Here is a 20175-nt window from a genome sequence, read left to right as displayed (position 1 = left end):
CTCTCCTCTACTTCCTCTGTCCCTGCTGTCTCACAGGTTTTTCATCTCTCTCCTCTACTTCCTCTGTCCCTGCTGCCTCACAGGTTTCTCATCTCTCTCCTCTACTTCCTCTGTCCCTGCTGTCTCACAGGTTTCTCATCTCTCTCCTCTACTTCCTCTGTCCCTGCTGTCTCACAGGTTTCTCATCTCTCTCCTCTACTTCCTCTGTCCCTGCTGTCTCACAGGTTTCTCATCTCTCTCCTCTACTTCCTCTGTCCCTGCTGCCTCACAGGTTTTTCATCTTTCTCCTCTACTTCCTCTGTCCCTGCTGCCTCACAGGTTTCTCATCTCTCTCCTCTACTTCCTCTGTCCCTGCTGTCTCACTGGTTTCTCATCTCTCTCCTCTACTTCCTCTGTCCCTGCTGTCTCACAGGTTTCTCATCTCTCTCATCTACTTCATCTGTCTCTACTGTCTCACATGTTTCTCATCTCTCTCATCTACTTCCTCTGTCCCTACTGTCTCACAGGTTTCTCATCTCTCTCCTCTACTTCCTCTGTCCCTGCTGTCTCACAGGTTTCTCATCTCCTCTACTTCCTGTCCCCCTGCTGTCTCACAGGTTTCTCATCTCTCTCCTCTACTTCCTCTGTCCCTGCTGTCTCACTGGTTTCTCATCTCTCTCCTCTTCTTCCCCTGTCCCTGCTGTCTCACTGGTTTCTCATCTCTCTCCTCTACTTCCTCTGTCCCTGCTGTCTCACAGGTTTCTCATCTCTCCCCTCTACTTCCTCTGTCCCTGCTGTCTCACAGGTTTCTCATCTCTCTCCTCTACTTCCACTGCCCCCGCTGTCTCACTGGTTTCTCATCTCTCTCCTCTACTTCCTCTGTCCCTGCTGCCTCACTGGTTTCTTATCTCTCTCCTCTACTTCCTCTGTCTCTTCTGTCTCACAGGTTTCTCATCTCTCTCCTCTACTTCCTCTGTCCCTGCTGTCTCACTGGTTTCTCATCTCTCTCCTCTACTTCCTCTGTCCCTGCTGCCTCACAGGTTTCTCATCTCTCTCCTCTACTTCCTCTGTCCCTGCTGTCTCACTGGTTTCTCATCTCTCTCCTCTACTTCCTCTGTCCCTGCTGTCTCACAGGTTTCTCATCTCTCTCATCTACTTCATCTGTCTCTACTGTCTCACAGGTTTCTCATCTCTCTCATCTACTTCCTCTGTCCCTACTGTCTCACAGGTTTCTCATCTCTCTCCTCTACTTCCTCTGTCCCTGCTGTCTCACAGGTTTCTCATCTCTCTCCTCTACTTCCTCTGTCCCTGCTGTCTCACAGGTTTCTCATCTCTCTCCTCTACTTCCTCTATCTCTGCTGTCTCACAGGTTTTTCATCTCTCTCCTCTTCTTCCCCTGTCCCTGCTGTCTCACATGTTTCTCATCTCTCTCCTCTACTTCCTCTGTCCCTGCTGTCTCACAGGTTTCTCATCTCTCTCCTCTACTTCCTCTGTCCCTGCTGTCTCACAGTTTCTCATCTCTCCCCTCTACTTCCTCTGTCCCTGCTGTCTCACAGGTTTCTCATCTCTCTCCTCTACTTCCTCTGTCCCTGCTGTCTCACAGGTTTCTCATCTCTCTCCTTTACTTCCTCTGTCTCTTCTGTCTCACAGGTTTCTCATCTCTCTCCTCTACTTCCTCTGTCTCTGCTGTCTCACAGGTTTCTCATCTCTCTCCTCTACTTCCTCTGTCCCTGCTGTCTCACAGGTTTCTCATCTCTCTCCTCTACTTCCTCTCCCCCTGCTGTCTCACAGGTTTCTAATCTCTCTCCTCTACTTCCTCTCCCCCTGCTGTCTCACAGGTTTCTCATCTCTCTCCTCTACTTCCTCTGTCCATGCTGTCTCACAGGTTTCTCATCTCTCTCCTTTACTTCCTCTGTCTCTTCTGTCTCACAGGTTTCTCATCTCTCTCCTCTACTTCCTCTCCCCCTGCTGTCTCACAGGTTTCTCATCTCTCTCCTCTACTTCCTCTGTCCCTGCTGCCTCACTGGTTTCTCATCTCTCTCCTCTACTTCCTCCGTCCCTGCTGTCTCACTAGTTTCTCATCTCTCTCCTCTACTTCCTCTGTCCCTGCTGTCTCACTGGTTTCTCATCTCTCTCCTCTACTTCCTCTGTCCCTGCTGTCTCACAGGTTTCTCATCTCTCTCCTTTACTTCCTCTGTCTCTTCTGTCTCACAGGTTTCTCATCTCTCTCCTCTACTTCCTCTGTCCCTGCTGTCTCACTGGTTTCTCATCTCTCTCCTCTACTTCCTCTGTCCCTGCTGCCTCACAGGTTTTTCATCTTTCTCCTCTACTTCCTCTGTCCCTGCTGTCTCACTGGTTTCTCATCTCTCTCCTCTACTTCCTCTGTCCGTGCTGTCTCACTGGTTTCTCATCTCTCTCCTCTTCTTCCCCTGTCCCTGCTGTCTCACTGGTTTCTCATCTCTCTCCTCTTCTTCCCCTGTCCCTGCTGTCTCACTGGTTTCTCATCTCTCTCCTCTACTTCCTCTGTCCCTGCTGTCTCACTGGTTTCTCATCTCTCTCATCTACTTCCTCTGTCCCTGCTGTCTCACAGGTTTCTCATCTCTCTCCTCTACTTCCTCTGTCCCTGCTGTCTCACAGGTTTCTCATCTCTCTCATCTACTTCCTCTGTCCCTGCTGTCTCACAGGTTTCTCATCTCTCTCCTCTACTTCCTCTGTCCCTGCTGTCTCACTGGTTTCTCATCTCTCTCCTCTTCTTCCCCTGTCCCTGCTGTCTCACTGGTTTCTCATCTCTCTCCTCTTCTTCCCCTGTCCCTGCTGTCTCACTGGTTTCTCATCTCTCTCCTCTACTTCCTCTGTCCCTGCTGTCTCACTGGTTTCTCATCTCTCTCCTCTACTTCCTCTGTCCCTGCTGTCTCACTGGTTTCTCATCTCTCTCCTCTACTTCCTCTGTCCCTGCTGTCTCACTAGTTTCTCATCTCTCTCCTCTACTTCCTCTGTCCCTGCTGTCTCACAGGTTTCTCATCTCTCTCCTCTACTTCCTCTGTCCCTGCTGTCTCACTGGTTTCTCATCTCTCTCCTCTACTTCCTCTGTCCCTGCTGTCTCACAGGTTTCTCATCTCTCTCATCTACTTCCTCTCCCCCTGCTGTCTCACAGGTTTCTCATCTCTCTCCTCTACTTCCTCTGTCCCTGCTGTCTCACTGGTCTCTCATCTCTCTCCTCTACTTCCTCTGTCCCTGCTGTCTCACTGGTTTCTCATCTCTCTCCTCTACTTCCTCTGTCCCTGCTGCCTCACAGGTTTTTCATCTCTCTCCTCTTCTTCCCCTGTCCCTGCTGTCTCACAGGTTTCTCATCTCTCTCCTCTACTTCCTCTGTCTCTTCTGCCTCACAGGTTTCTCATCTCTCTCCTCTACTTCCTCTGTCTCTGCTGTCTCACAGGTTTCTCATCTCTCTCCTCTACTTCCTCTGTCCCTGCTGTCTCACTGGTTTCTCATCTCTCTCCTCTACTTCCTCTGTCTCTGCTGTCTCACAGGTTTCTCATCTCTCTCCTCTACTTCCTCTGTCCCTGCTGTCTCACTGGTTTCTCATCTCTCTCCTCTTCTTCCCCTGTCCCTGCTGTCTCACAGGTTTCTCATCTCTCTCCTCTACTTCCTCTGTCTCTTCTGTCTCACAGGTTTCTCATCTCTCTCCTCTACTTCCTCTGTCTCTGCTGTCTCACAGGTTTCTCATCTCTCTCCTCTACTTCCTCTGTCCCTGCTGTCTCACAGGTTTCTCATCTCTCTCCTCTACTTCCTCTGTCCCTGCTGTCTCACTGGTTTCTCATCTCTCTCCTCTACTTCCTCTGTCCCTGCTGTCTCACAGGTTTCTCATCTCTCTCAACTACTTCCTCTGTCCCTGCTGTCTCACAGGTTTCTCATCTCTCCCCTCTTCTTCCTCTGTCCCTGCTGTCTCACTGGTTTCTCATCTCTCTCCTCTACTTCCTCTGTCCCTGCTGTCTCACTGGTTTTTCATCTCTCTCCTCTACTTCCTCTGTCCCTGCTGTCTCACTGGTTTCTCATCTCTCTCCTCTACTTCCTCTGTCCCTGCTGTCTCACTGGTTTCTCATCTCTCTCCTCTACTTCCTCTTTCTCTGCTGTCTCACTGGTTTCTCATCTCTCTCCTCTACTTCCTCTCCCCCTGCTGTCTCACTGGTTTCTCATCTCTCTCCTCTACTTCCTCTGTCTCTGCTGTCTCACAGGTTTCTCATCTCTCTCCTCTACTTCCTCTGTCCCTGCTGTCTCACTGGTTTCTCATCTCTCTCCTCTACTTCCTCTGTCTCTGCTGTCTCACAGGTTTCTCATCTCTCTCCTCTACTTTCTCTGTCCCTGCTGTCTCACAGTTTTCTCATCTCTCTCCTCTACTTCCACTGTCCCTGCTGTCTCACAGGTTTCTCATCTCTCTCCTCTTCTTCCCCTGTCCCTGCGGTCTCACTGGTTTCTCATCTCTCTCCTCTTCTTCCCCTGTCCCTGCGGTCTCACTGGTTTCTCATCTCTCTACTCTAATCTCTCTGTCTCTTCTGTCTCAGTTGTTCACCTTCTACCTCTCTCCACTAAGTCCTCTGTGCCTGCTTCTTTTATACAGAGTTCGTTTGCTGCTTCCTGTTTAGCTGCTGGCTCAGTGCTGCAGCTGGTAGATAACATTTTGAGTGGGAAGATACGCAATGGAATGGCAGTTATAAGGTGCGTGCCTTGGTTGGATTTAAAGCTTTAGGGTGTTTAAATGATCACAGGAATTGTCTGGTTGACGGACTTCACTGCAGCAGACAGTAGTTTGATCTAATTCACAGAGTGCACTGCATGGATCAGTAACTGGGGTGAAGTTCACAGACTACCCGGCAGGGGGCAGTGGCTGGTTGTAATTCACAGACTTCAGTGCTTGGATCAGCAATTAGGTGTAGTTCACAGAGTGCACTGCAGTGGACAGTAGCTGGGTGTAATTCACAGAATGCACTACAGGGGGCAGTAGTTGGATAGAATTCAGAGTGTACTGCTAGAGGCAGCAGCTAGATCACACTACAGTAGGTATAAACTATGTATGTGTATTACTCATCGTATACCGGGTTTTGGTTAGTAGATTGGTGTAATACACCAGTGCAGTCAGAATGCAATGGCAGTGCCATAATTAGGTGTAACACAGTTGCCAAGGCTGTAGTAATGCACTGATCACGCTTTATGAGACAAAATCCTTGTGTAATACATAGATTACACTGCCTTGATCTTACACTGAGGTGGACTGTATGATTATGATTGCCAAAATGCTTCAGATATGTTGTCGCCAGTATGGGCCAAAATGTCGTAGATAGCATTGCTGCCAGATGAAGGCTCATTAATGTCTCCCAGAGAGAGAAGCATCCAAAAATTGAGTCGTAACCCCAAATCTAACCATAACCCTAACCTTTAATTCCGATCACTAACTGTAATCCCTACCTTACCTGACATTAATGTATTTGGCAACAATTTTGTTGCAGTTGGTTCTCATGAATGCAATAACATTTAGGATCTTGCAACCATGATGTAGCAGCTGAATACCCATTTAGCCATCACTATACAGAAAGCAGGAAATATAAGGATATAAGCAAACTGTAATCTATTCATTGGAGGGATGAGAGATATGTGATATTATAGAAACATTTAAGTAGATTTAGGGAATTAATAAAGCTGAGAGAATTTTAAAAAAAAACAACAAATAGGAGGACCAAAGTTCATAATGTCAACTCGAAGGCGTAATTTGTGGAATCAGTTCTTCAAAGAAAGGATGGTTAATGCATGTAATAAACTTCCATTAGAAGTGGTAAAGACAAACACTGTGGGGGCTTCAAGGATACCTAGGACTAAAAAAGCTTAAACAACATATGGGCACATTGAATGGACCTACAGTTAACTGCTGTCAAAATATATGCTTCTATGTTATGTGAGGCTACTGGCCTACTTCTTACTGTACTTTTTTTGCAGGCCCCCTGGACATCACGCCCATATTGACCAGATGAATGGCTACTGTATGTTTAACCAGCTGGCTATTGCTGCCAGATATGCCCAGTTCACCCATGGGATAAGGAGGTAATATAGACAAGGGCAATAAGTAAGGAAAAGCAATGAAGATTGATGGCTTATGATGCACATTTCCTTCCTCAGGGTACTGATTGTAGACTGGGATGTTCACCATGGGCAGGGGACACAATTCATTTTCGAAAGTGACCCAAGGTCAGTAACAATCAGCAAATAAAAACAATGTTATTATTACAAGGGAGCATATAAAACTCTTGTTATTGTAGGGGACATGACTATTATTTATTAGATTGGCTCTTGTTATTGTAGGGGACATGACTATTATTTATTAGGTTGACTCTTGTTATTGTAGGGGACATGACTATTATTTATTAGTTTGACTCTTGTTATTGTAGGGGACATGACTATTATGTATTAGGTTGACTCTTGTTATTGTAGGGTACATGACTATTATTTATTAGGTTGACTCTTGTTATTGTAGGGTACATGACTATTATTTATTAGGTTGACTCTTGTTATTATAGGGGACATGACTATTATTTATTAGGTTGACTCATGTTATTGTAGGGGACATGACTATTATTTATTAGGTTGACTCATGTTATTGTAGGGGACATGACTATTATTTATTAGGTTGACTCTTGTTATTGTAGGGGACATGACTATTATTTATTAGGTTGACTCATGTTATTGTAGGGGACATGACTATTATTTATTAGGTTGACTCTTGTTATTGTAGGGGACATGACTATTATTTATTAAGTTGACTCTTGTTATTGTAGGGGAAATGACTATTATTTATTAGGTTGACTCTTGTTATTGTAGGGGACATGACTATAATTTATTAGGTTGACTCTTGTTATTGTAGGGGACATGACTATTATTTATTAGGTTGACTCTTGTTATTGCAGGGGACATGACTATTATTTATTAGGTTGAATCTTGTTATTGTAGGGGACATGACTATTATTTATTAGGTTGACTCTTGTTATTGTAGGGGACATGACTATTATTTATTAGGTTGACTCTTGTTATTGTAGGGGACATGACTATTATTTATTAGGTTGACTCGTGTTATTGTAGGGTACATGACTATTATTTATTAGGTTGACTCTTGTTATTGTAGGGGACATGACTATTATTAGGTTGACTCTTGTTATTGTAGGGGACATGACTATTATTAGGTTGACTCTTGTTATTGCAGGGGACATGACTATTATTTATTAGGTTGACTCTTGTTATTATACAGGACATGACTATTATTTATTAGGTTGACTCATGTTATTGTAGGGGACATGACTATTATTTATTAGGTTGACTCTTGTTATTGTAGGGGACATAACTATTATTTATTAGGTTGACTCTTGTTATTGTAGGGGACATGACTATTATTTCTTCTGTTAAGTGTGATCAGTCCACGGGTCATCATTACTTGTGGGATATTAACTGCTCCCCTACAGGAAGTGCAAGAGGATTCACCCAGCAGAGTTGCTATATAGCTCCTCCCCTCTACGTCACCCCCAGTCATTCTCTTGCACCCAACGACTAGATAGGATGTGTGAGAGGACTATGGTGATATATTTAGTTTTTATATCTTCAATCAAAAGTTTGTTATTTTATAATAGCACCGGAGTGTGTTATTCCTTCTCTGGTAGAATTTGAAGAAGAATCTACCTGAGTTTTTCTATGATTTTAGCCGGAGTAGTTAAGATCATATTGCTGTTTCTCGGCCATCTGAGGAGAGGTAAACTTCAGATCAGGGGACAGCAGGCAGATTAATCTGCAAAGAGGTATGTAGCAGTTTATTATTTTCTGACATGGAATTGATGAGAAAATCCTGCCATACCGTTATAATGTAAACTCAGCCTTGAATGCAGTAGATGTAGCTGATATCAGGCTGTCATGTATGTATATTTTACACTTCAGTTTTCTGGGAAATGGTACTTCTCTGGCTTTTAAACTGTATACATAGACTTAACCTATTTTGCAGGGACTTGCAATAGGTTTTAAATGACAATTAATTATTGAGGTAAAACGTTTTTTTGCTGGCATGTAAAAACGTTTTTTTCTCTGAGGTACTGGGTGAAAAAATGTTTTGGGCAATTTTTTTCCACTTGGCAATAGTTTTGATTTAAATTAGAGCAGTTCACTGATCCCTCTCACTGTTATGTGTGTGGGGGAGGGGCCATTTTGGTGCTTTCACTATGCATCAGAAAAACTCAGTCAGAGGTTCATTTTCTTCCTGCATGATCCGGTTCATCTCTACAGAGTTCAGGGATCTCAAGAGTCTTTTTTGAGGGAAGTAATCATTCACAGCAGAGCTGTGCTGATTGTATTGACTGTGATATAAAAAACGTTTATTTGTGTATTTTTTTCTGCTGCCTGGGTTAGTTATCATTTGCTGAGGGGAACAATCCTTTGCTAAAACTGTATATTCTGACAAAGATTGATGCTATAACTTAATTATTTTATCTGTTATAATATTTTCTGTGCTTCTTAAAGGCACAGTTCGTTTTCATATTATTTGTAAATTACTTTGAAAAGTATTTCCAAGTTGCTGTTTATTTGCTAGTGTGTTAAACATGTCTGATTCAGAGGAATATCTCTGTGCTATATGTGTTAATGCCAAAGTGGAGCCCAATAGAAATTTATGTACTAAATGTATTGATGCTACTTTAAAAAATAGTCAATCTGTACAAATTGAACATATTTCACCAAACAACGAGGGGAGAGTTATGCCGACTAACTCGCCTCACGTGTCAGTACCTGCATCTCCCGCTCAGGAGGTGCGTGATATTGTAGCGCCGAGTGCATCTGGGCGGCCATTACAAATCACATTACAAGATATGGCTACTGTTATGACTGAAGTTTTGGCTAAACTACCAGAACTAAGAGGTAAACGTGATCACTCTGGGATGAGAACAGAGTGCGCTGATAATGCAAGGGCCATGTCTGATACTGCGTCACAGTTTGCAGAACGTGAAGACGGAGAGCTTCATTCTGTGGGTGACGGTTCTGATCCAAATAAACTGGACTCAGACATTTCAAATTTTAAATTTAAGCTTGAGAACCTCCGTGTGTTACTAGGGGAGGTATTAGCGGCTCTGAATGATTGTAACACAGTTGCAATCCCAGAAAAAATGTGTAGGTTGGATAAATATTTTGCGGTACCGACGAGTACTGACGTTTTTCCTATACCTAAGAGACTTACTGACATTGTTACTAAGGAGTGGGATAGACCTGGTGTGCCTTTCTCACCCCCTCCTATATTCAGAAAAATGTTTCCAATAGACGCCGCCACACGGGACTTATGGCAAATGGTCCCTAAGGTGGAGGGAGCAGTTTCTACTTTAGCTAAGCGTACCACTATCCCAGTGGAGGATAGCTGTGCTTTTTCAGATCCAATGGATAAAAAATTAGAGGGTTACCTTAAGAAAATGTTTGTTCAACAAGGGTTTATATTGCAACCTCTTGCATGTATTGCGCCTGTCACGGCTGCAGCAGCATTTTGGTTTGAGTCTCTGGAAGAGACACTTCAATCATCCACACTAGATGACATCACACACAAACTTAAATTCCTTAAGTTAGCTAATTCATTTATTTCAGATGCCGTAGTACATTTAACTAAACTTGCGGCTAAAAATTCAGGATTCGCCATTCAGGCACGCAGAGCTCTGTGGCTAAAATCCTGGTCAGCTGATGTTACGTCTAAATCTAAATTGCTTAATATTCCTTTCAAAGGGCAGACCTTATTCGGGCCCGGCTTGAAAGAGATTATTGATGACATTACAGGAGGTAAAGGTCATGCCCTGCCTCAGGACAAGGCCAAAGTCAAGGCTAGACAGTCCAATTTTCGTTCCTTTCGTAATTTCAAAGCAGGAGCAGCATCAACTTCCTCTGCACCAAAACAGGAAGGAGCTGTTGCTCGCTACAGACAAGGCTGGAAACCTAACCAGTCCTAGAACAGGGGCAAACAGGCCAGAAAACCTGCTGCTGCCCCTAAGACAGCATGAATTGAGGGCCCCCGATCCGGGACCGGATCTAGTGGGGGGCAGACTTTCCCTCTTCGCCCAGGCTTGGGCAAGAGATGTTCAGGATCCCTGGGCGTTAGAGATCATATCTCAGGGATACCTTCTGGACTTCAAATCCTCTCCCCCAAGAGGGAGATTTCATCTGTCAAGGTTGTCAACAAACCTAACAAAGAAGGAAGCGTTTCTACACTGCGTACAAGATCTTTTATTAATGGGAGTGATCCATCCAGTTCCGCGGTTGGAACAAGGACAAGGGTTTTACTCAAATCTGTTTGTAGTTCCCAAAAAGAGGGAACCTTCAGGCCAATCTTGGATTTAAAGATCCTAAACAAATTCCTAAGAGTTCCATCGTTCAAGATGGAAACTATTCGAACAATTTTGCCCATGATCCAAGAGGGTCAGTACTTGACCACAGTGGATTTAAAGGATGCTTACCTTCACATACCGATTCACAGAAGTCATTACCGGTATCTAAGGTTTGCCTTTTTAGACAGGCATTACCAGTTTGTAGCTCTTCCATTCGGACTGGCTACGGCTCCAAGAATCTTCACAAAGGTTCTGGGCACTCTTCTGGCGGTACTAAGACCGCGAGGAATTTCAGTAGCTCCGTACTTAGACGACATACTGATACAAGCTTCAAGCTTTCAAACTGCCAAATCTCATACAGAGATAGTACTGGCATTTCTAAGGTCGCATGGATGGAAAGTGAACGAAGAGAAAAGTTCTCTCTTTCCACTCACAAGAGTTCCCTTCCTGGGGACTCTGATAGATTCTGTAGAAATGAAGATTTACCTGACAGAGGACAGGTTAACAAAACTTCAAAATGCATGCCGTGTCCTTCATTCCATTCAAGAGACCAGAAATTCTCTTCTATGGTGGCTTTATCGGCCACATCTGTCCAGGGGAATGCCATTCAGCAGGCCAGACTGGTCAATTGTAACAACAGACGCCAGCCTACTAGGTTGGGGCGCTGTCTGGAATTCTCTGAAGGCTCAGGGACTATGGAATCAGGAGGAGAGTCTTCTTCCAATAAACATTCTGGAATTGAGAGCAGTCCTCAATGCTCTTCTGGCTTGGCCCCAGTTAGCAACTCGGGGGTTCATCAGGTTCCAGTCGGACAACATCACGACTGTAGCTTATATCAACCATCAGGGAGGGACAAGAAGCTCCCTAGCAATGATGGAAGTATCGAAGATAATTCGCTGGGCAGAGTCTCACTCTTGCCACCTGTCTGCAATCCACATCCCGGGAGTGGAGAACTGGGAGGCGGATTTCTTAAGTCGTCAGACTTTTCATCCGGGGGAGTGGGAACTTCATCCAGAGGTCTTTGCCCAAATACTTCCACGTTGGGGCAAACCAGAGATAGATCTCATGGCGTCTCGACAGAACGCCAAGCTTCCGCGCTACGGGTCCAGATCCAGGGATCCGGGAGCGGTCCTGATAGATGCCTTGACAGCACCATGGACCTTCAGGATGGCTTATGTGTTTCCACCTTTCCCGATGCTTCCTCGATTGATTGCCAGAATCAAACAGGAGAAAGCATCAGTGATTCTAATAGCGCCTGCATGGCCACGCAGGACTTGGTATACAGATCTGGTGGACATGTCATTCTGTCCACCTTGGTCGTTACCTCTGAAACAGGACCTTCTGATTCAGGGTCCTTTCAAACATCAAAATCTAACTTCTCTGAAGCTGACTGCTTGGAAATTGAACGCTTGATCTTATCAAAGCGTGGTTTTTCTGAGTCAGTTATTGATACCTTAATACAGGCTAGGAAGCCTGTCACCAGAAAGATTTACCATAAAATATGGCGTAAATACCTATATTGGTGCGAATCCAAAGGTTACTCTTGGAGTAAGGTTAGGATTCCTAGGATATTGTCTTTTCTACAAGAAGGTTTAGAAAAGGGGTTATCCGCTAGTTCCTTAAAGGGACAGATCTCAGCTCTGTCCATTCTGTTACACAAGCGTCTGTCAGAAGTTCCAGACGTTCAGGCTTTTTGTCAGGCTTTGGCCAGGATTAAACCTGTGTTTAAAGCTGTGGCTCCACCATGGAGTTTAAACCTTGTTCTTAACGTTTTACAGGGTGTTCCGTTTGAACCCCTTCATTCCATTGATATAAAGTTGTTATCTTGGAAAGTTCTATTTTTAATGGCTATTTCCTCGGCTCGAAGAGTCTCTGAGTTATCAGCCTTACATTGTGATTCTCCTTATTTGATTTTTCACTCGGATAAGGTAGTTCTGCGTACTAAGCCTGGGTTCTTACCTAAGGTAGTCACTAACAGGAATATCAATCAGGAGATTGTTGTTCCATCCTTGTGCCCAAATCCTTCTTCGAGGAAGGAACGTCTTTTGCACAATCTGGATGTAGTTCGTGCCCTTAAATTTTATTTACAGGCAACTAAAGATTTTCGACAAACGTCTTCCCTGTTTGTCGTTTACTCTGGTCAGAGGAGAGGTCAAAAAGCTTCTGCTACCTCTCTCTCTTTTTGGCTTCGTAGCATAATTCGTTTAGCTTATGAGACTGCTGGACAGCAGCCTCCTGAAAGAATTACAGCTCATTCCACTAGAGCTGTGGCTTCCACTTGGGCCTTTAAGAATGAGGCCTCTGTTGAACAGATTTGCAAGGCTGCAACTTGGTCTTCGCTTCATACTTTTTCCAAATTTTACAAATTTGACACTTTTGCTTCCTCGGAGGCTATTTTTGGGAGAAAGGTTCTTCAGGCAGTGGTTCCTTCTGTATAAAGAGCCTGCCTATCCCTCCCGTCATCCGTGTACTTTTGCTTTGGTATTGGTATCCCACAAGTAATGATGACCCGTGGACTGATCACACTTAACAGAAGAAAACATAATTTATGCTTACCTGATAAATTCCTTTCTTCTGTAGTGTGATCAGTCCACGGCCCGCCCTGTTTTTTAAGGCAGGTAAATATTTTTTAAATTATACTCCAGTCACCACTACACCCTTGGCTTCTCCTTTCTCGTTGGTCCTTGGTCGAATGACTGGAGGTGACGTAGAGGGGAGGAGCTATATAGCAACTCTGCTGGGTGAATCCTCTTGCACTTCCTGTAGGGGAGCAGTTAATATCCCACAAGTAATGATGACCCGTGGACTGATCACACTACAGAAGAAAGGAATTTATCAGGTAAGCATAAATTATGTTTTATTAGGTTGACTCATGTTATTGTAGGGGACATGACTATTATTTATTAGGTTGACTCTTGTTATTGTAGGGGACATGACTATTATTTATTAGGTTGACTCATGTTATTGTAGGGGACATGACTATTATTTATTAGGTTGATTCATGTTATTGTAGGGGACATGACTTATTTATTAGGGTGACTCTTGTTATTGTAGGGGACATAACTATTATTTATTAGGTTGACTCTTGTTATTGTAGGGGACATGACTATTATTTATTAGGTTGACTCTTGTTATTGTAGGGGACATGACTATTATTAGGTTGACTCTTGTTATTGTAGGGTACATGACTATTATTTATTAGGTTGACTCTTGTTATTGTAGGGGACATGACTATTATTTATTAGGTTGACTCTTGTTATTGTAGGGTACATGACTATTATTTATTAGGTTGACTCTTGTTATTGTAGGGGACATGACTATTATTTATTAGGTTGACTTGTTATTGTAGGGTACATGACTATTATTTATTAGGTTGACTCTTGTTATTGTAGGGGACATGACTATTATTTATTAGGTTGACTCTTGTTATTGTAGGGTACATGACTATTATTTATTAGGTTGACTCTTGTTATTGTAGGGGACATGACTATTATTAGGTTGACTCTTGTTATTGTAGGGGACATGACTATTATTAGGTTGACTCTTGTTATTGCAGGGGACATGACTATTATTTATTAGGTTGACTCTTGTTATTATACAGGACATGACTATTATTTATCAGGTTGACTCATGTTATTGTAGGGGACATGACTATTATTTATTAGGTTGACTCTTGTTATTGTAGGGGACATGACTATTATTTATTAGGTTGACTCTTGTTATTGTAGGGGACATGACTATTATTTATTAGGTTGACTCATGTTATTGTAGGGGACATGACTATTATTTATTAGGTTGACTCTTGTTATTGTAGGGGACATGACTATTATTTATTAGGTTGATTCATGTTATTGTAGGGGACATGACTATTATTTATTAGGTTGACTCTTGTTATTGTAGGGGACATGACTATTATTTATTAGGTTGATTCATGTTATTGTAGGGGACATGACTTATTTATTAGGGTGACTCTTGTTATTGTAGGGGACATAACTATTATTTCTTCTGTTATGTGTGATCAGTCCACGGGTCATCATTACTTCTGGGATATTATCTGCTCCCCTACAGGAAGTGCAAGAGGATTCACCCAGCAGAGTTGCTATATAGCTCCTCCCCTCTACGTCACCTCCAGTCATTCTCTTGCACCCAAAGACTAGATAGGAGGTGTGAGAGGACTATGGTGATTATACTTAGTTTTTATAACTTCAATCAAAAGTTTGTTATTTTACAATAGCACCGGAGCGTGTTATTACTTCTCTGGCAGAGTTTGAAGAAGAATCTACCAGAGTTTTTCTTATGATTTTAACCGGAGTAGTTAAGATCATATTGCTGTTTCTCGGCCATCTGAGGGAGGTAAAAGCTTCAGATCAGGGGACAGCGGGCAGTTGAATCTGCATTGAGGTATGTAGCAGTTTTTATTTTCTGAATGGAATTGATGAGAAAATCCTGCTATACCGTTATAATGACATGTACGTATACTCTACACTTCAGTATTCTGGGGATGGTATTTCACCGGAATTACTCTGTAAAAGTACATTAAACCTTTTAATAGGTATTTAATTCATGTTAAACGTTTTTGCTGGAATGTAGAATCGTTTGCATTTCTGAGGTACTGAGTGAATAAATATTTGGGCATTATTTCTCCAACATAGGTGTGTCCGGTCCACGGCGTCATCCTTACTTGTGGGATATTCTCTTCCCCAACAGGAAATGGCAAAGAGCCCAGCAAAGCTGGTCACATGATCCCTCCTAGGCTCCGCCTACCCCAGTCATTCTCTTTGCCGTTGTACAGGCAACATCTCCACGGAGATGGCTTAGAGTTTTTTAGTGTTTAACTGTAGTTTTTCATTATTCAATCAAGAGTTTGTTATTTTCAAATAGTGCTGGTACGTACTATTTACTCAGAAACAGAAAAGAGATGAAGAATTCTGTTTGTATGAGGAAAATGATTTTAGCAACCGTAACTAAAATCCATGGCTGTTCCACACAGGACTGTTGAGAGCAATTAACTTCAGTTGGGGGAACAGTTTGCAGTCCTTTGCTGCTTGAGGTATGACACATTCTAACAAGACGATGTAATGCTGGAAGCTGTCATTTTCCCTATGGGATCCGGTAAGCCATGTTTATTTCGATTGTAAATAAGGGCTTCACAAGGGCTTATTTAAACTGTAGACCTTTTTTTGGGCTAAATCGATTGATATTAACACTTATTTAGCCTTGAGGAATCATTATTCTGGGTATTTTGATATAATAATATCGGCAGGCACTGTTTTAGACACCTTATTCTTTAGGGGCTTTCCCAAAGCATAGGCAGAGTCTCATTTTCGCGCCGGTGTTGCGCACTTGTTTTTGAGAGGCATGGCATGCAGTCGCATGTGAGAGGAGCTCTGATACTTATAAAAGACTTCTGAAGGCGTCATTTGGTATCGTATTCCCCTTTGGGTTTGGTTGGGTCTCAGCAAAGCAGATACCAGGGACTGTAAAGGGGTTAAAGCTTAAAACGGCTCCGGTTCCGTTATTTTAAGGGTTAAAGCTTCCAAAATTGGTGTGCAATATTTTCAAAGCTTTAAGACACTGTGGTGAAAGTTTGGTGAATTTTGAACAATTCCTTCATGTTTTTTCGCAATTGCAGTAATAAAGTGTGTTCAGTTTAAAATTTAAAGTGACAGTAACGGTTTTATTTCAAAACGTTTTTTGTACTTTCTTATCAAGTTTATGCCTGTTTAACATGTCTGAACTACCAGATAGACTGTGTTCTGAATGTGGGGAAGCCAGAATTCCTATTCATTTAAATAAATGTGATTTATGTGATAATGACAATGATGCCCAAGATGATTCCTCAAGTGAGGGGAGTAAGCATGGTACTGCATCATTCCCTCCTTCGTCTACACGAGTCTTGCCCACTCAGGAGGCCCCTAGTACATCTAGCGCGCCAATACTCCTTACTATGCAACAATTAACGGCTGTAATGGATAATTCTGTCAAAAACATTTTAGCCAAAATGAACCCTTGTCAGCGTAAGCGTGGATGCTCTGTTTTAGTTACTGAAGAGCATGACGACGCTGATATTAATATCTCTGAAGGGCCCCTAACCCAATCTGAGGGGGCCAGGGAGGTTTTGTCTGAGGGAGAAATTACTGATTTAGGGAACATTTCTCAGCAGGCTGAATCTGATGTGATTACTTTTAAATTTAAATTGGAACATCTCCGCATTTTGCTTAAGGAGGTATTATCCACTCTGGATGATTGTGAAAATTTGGTCATCCCAGAGAAACTATGTAAAATGGACAAGTTCCTAGAGGTGCCGGGGCTCCCAGAAGCTTTTCCTATACCCAAGCGGGTGGCGGACATTGTTAATAAAGAATGGGAAAGGCCCGGTATTCCTTTCGTCCCTCCCCCCATATTTAAAAAATTGTTTCCTATGGTCGACCCCAGAAAGGACTTATGGCAGTCAGTCCCAAAGGTCGAGGGAGCGGTTTCTACTTTAAACAAACGCACCACTATTCCCATAGAGGATAGTTGTGCTTTCAAAGATCCTATGGATAAAAAATTAGAAGGTTTGCTTAAAAAGATGTTTGTTCAGCAGGGTTACCTTCTACAACCCATTTCATGCATTGTCCCTGTCACTACAGCCGCATATTTCTGGTTTGATGAACTGATTAAGGTGCTCGATAGTGACTCTCCTCCTTATGAGGAGATTATGGACAGAGTCAATGCTCTCAAATTGGCTAATTCTTTCACTCTAGACGCCTCTTTGCAATTGGCTAAGTTAGCGGCTAAGAATTCTGGGTTTGCTATTGTGGCGCGCAGAGCGCTTTGGTTGAAATCTTGGTCGGCTGATGCGTCTTCCAAGAACAAGCTACTAAACATTCCTTTCAAGGGGAAAACGCTGTTTGGTCCTGACTTGAAAGAGATTATCTCTGATATCACTGGGGGTAAGGGCCATGCCCTTCCTCAGGATCGGCCTTTCAAGGCAAAAAATAGACCTAATTTTCGTCCCTTTCGTAAAAACGGACCAGCCCAAGGTGCTACGTCCTCTAAGCAAGAGGGTAATACTTCTCAGGCCAAGCCAGCTTGGAGACCAATGCAAGGCTGGAACAAGGGAAAGCAGGCCAAGAAACCTGCCACTGCTACCAAGACAGCATGAAATATTGGCCCCCGATCCGGGACCGGATCTGGTGGGGGGCAGACTCTCTCTCTTCGCTCAGGCTTGGGCAAGAGATGTTCTGGATCCTTGGGCGCTAGAAATAGTCTCCCAGGGTTATCTTCTGGAATTCAAGGGACTTCCCCCAAGGGGGAGGTTCCACAGGTCTCAGTTGTCTTCAGACCACATAAAAAGACAGGCGTTCTTACATTGTGTAGAAGACCTGTTAAAAATGGGAGTGATTCATCCTGTTCCATTGAGAGAACAAGGGATGGGGTTCTACTCCAATCTGTTCATAGTTCCCAAAAAAGAGGGAACGTTCAGACCAATCCTAGATCTCAAGATCTTAAACAAATTTCTCAAGGTCCCATCGTTCAAGGTGGAAACCATTCGAACTATCCTTCCTTCCATCCAGGAAGGTCAATTCATGTCCACGGTGGATTTAAAGGATGCGTATCTACATATTCCTATCCACAAGGAACATCATCGGTTCCTAAGGTTTGCATTCCTAGACAAACATTACCAGTTCGTGGCGCTTCCTTTCGGATTAGCCACTGCTCCAAGGATTTTCACAAAGGTACTAGGGTCCCTTCTAGCGGTGCTAAGACCAAGGGGCATTGCGGTAGTACCTTACCTGGACGACATTCTGATTCAAGCGTCGTCCCTCCCTCGAGCAAAGGCTCACACGGACATCGTCCTGGCCTTTCTCAGATCTCACGGCTGGAAAGTGAACGTGGAAAAGAGTTCTCTATCCCCGTCAACAAGGGTTCCCTTCTTGGGAACAATTATAGACTCCTCAGAAATGAGGATTTTTCTAACAGAGGCCAGAAAGACAAAACTTCTGGACTCTTGTCGAATTCTTCATTCCGTTCCTCTTCCTTCCGTAGCTCAGTGCATGGAAGTGATCGGGTTGATGGTAGCGGCAATGGACATAGTTCCTTTTGCGCGCATTCATCTAAGACCATTACAACTGTGCATGCTCAGTCAGTGGAATGGGGACTATACAGACTTATCTCCAAAGATACAAGTAAATCAGAGGACCAGAGACTCACTCCGTTGGTGGCTGTCCCTGGACAACCTGTCACGAGGGATGACATTCCGCAGACCAGAGTGGGTCATTGTCACGACCGACGCCAGTCTGATGGGCTGGGGCGCGGTCTGGGGATCCCTGAAAGCTCAGGGTCTTTGGTCTCGGGAAGAATCTCTTCTACCGATAAATATTCTGGAACTGAGAGCGATATTCAATGCTCTCAAGGCTTGGCCTCAGCTAGCGAGGACCAAGTTTATACGGTTTCAATCAGACAACATGACGACTGTTGCGTACATCAACCATCAGGGGGGAACAAGGAGTTCCCTAGCGATGGAAGAAGTGACCAAGATCATTCTATGGGCGGAGTCTCACTCCTGCCACCTGTCTGCTATCCACATCCCGGGAGTGGAAAATTGGGAAGCGGATTTTCTGAGTCGTCAGACATTGCATCCGGGGGAGTGGGAACTCCATCCGGAAATCTTTGCCCAAGTCACTCAACTATGGGGCATTCCAGACATGGATCTGATGGCCTCTCGTCAGAACTTCAAAGTTCCTTGCTACGGGTCCAGATCCAGGGATCCCAAGGCGGCTCTAGTGGATGCACTAGTAGCACCTTGGACCTTCAAACTAGCTTATGTGTTCCCGCCGTTCCCTCTCATCCCCAGGCTGGTAGCCAGGATCAATCAGGAGAGGGCGTCGGTGATCTTGATAGCTCCTGCGTGGCCACGCAGGACTTGGTATGCAGATCTGGTGAATATGTCATCGGCTCCACCTTGGAAGCTACCTTTGAGACGAGACCTTCTTGTTCAGGGTCCGTTCGAACATCCGAATCTGGTGTCACTCCAGCTGACTGCTTGGAGATTGAACGCTTGATTTTATCGAAGCGAGGTTTCTCAGATTCTGTTATCGATACTCTTGTTCAGGCCAGAAAGCCTGTAACTAGAAAGATTTACCACAAAATTTGGAAAAAATATATCTGTTGGTGTGAATCTAAGGGATTCCCTTGGGACAAGGTTAAGATTCCTAGGATTCTATCCTTCCTTCAAGAAGGATTGGAAAAAGGATTATCGGCAAGTTCCCTGAAGGGACAGATTTCTGCCTTGTCGGTGTTACTTCACAAAAAACTGGCAGCTGTGCCAGATGTTCAAGCCTTTGTTCAGGCTCTGGTTAGAATCAAGCCTGTTTACAAACCTTTGACTCCTCCTTGGAGTCTCAATTTAGTTCTTTCAGTTCTTCAGGGGGTTCCGTTTGAACCCTTACATTCCGTTGATATTAAGTTATTATCTTGGAAAGTTTTGTTTTTAGTTGCAATTTCTTCTGCTAGAAGAGTTTCAGAATTATCTGCTCTGCAGTGTTCTCCTCCTTATCTGGTGTTCCATGCAGATAAGGTGGTTTTACGTACTAAACCTGGTTTTCTTCCAAAAGTTGTTTCTAACAAAAACATTAACCAGGAGATTATCGTACCTTCTCTGTGTCCGAAACCAGTTTCAAAGAAGGAACGCTTGTTACACAATTTGGATGTTGTTCGCGCTCTAAAATTCTATTTAGATGCTACAAAGGATTTTAGACAAACATCTTCCTTGTTTGTTGTTTATTCAGGTAAAAGGAGAGGTCAAAAAGCAACTTCTACCTCTCTCTCTTTT

General features: G+C 43.6%; 1 protein-coding gene across 1 annotated transcript in view; it reads left to right on the top strand.

The window, feature by feature from the left end:
• Positions 1-20175, top strand: part of LOC128642875 (histone deacetylase 6) — a 338039-nt gene that overhangs the window by 137438 nt on the left and 180426 nt on the right. The window contains exons 9-11 of the mRNA XM_053695741.1: positions 4598-4695; positions 5968-6072; positions 6148-6216. Coding sequence (XP_053551716.1) covers positions 4598-4695; positions 5968-6072; positions 6148-6216 — 272 coding nt within the window. The remainder of the gene's footprint in view (positions 1-4597; positions 4696-5967; positions 6073-6147; positions 6217-20175) is intronic.

The sequence above is a fragment of the Bombina bombina genome, chromosome 12, assembly GCF_027579735.1.
Source record: "Bombina bombina isolate aBomBom1 chromosome 12, aBomBom1.pri, whole genome shotgun sequence".
Classification (NCBI taxonomy): Eukaryota; Metazoa; Chordata; class Amphibia; order Anura; family Bombinatoridae; genus Bombina; species Bombina bombina.
The sequence above is the reverse complement of the archived record's forward strand: the minus strand, read 5'-3'. Positions and strand labels throughout refer to the sequence as shown.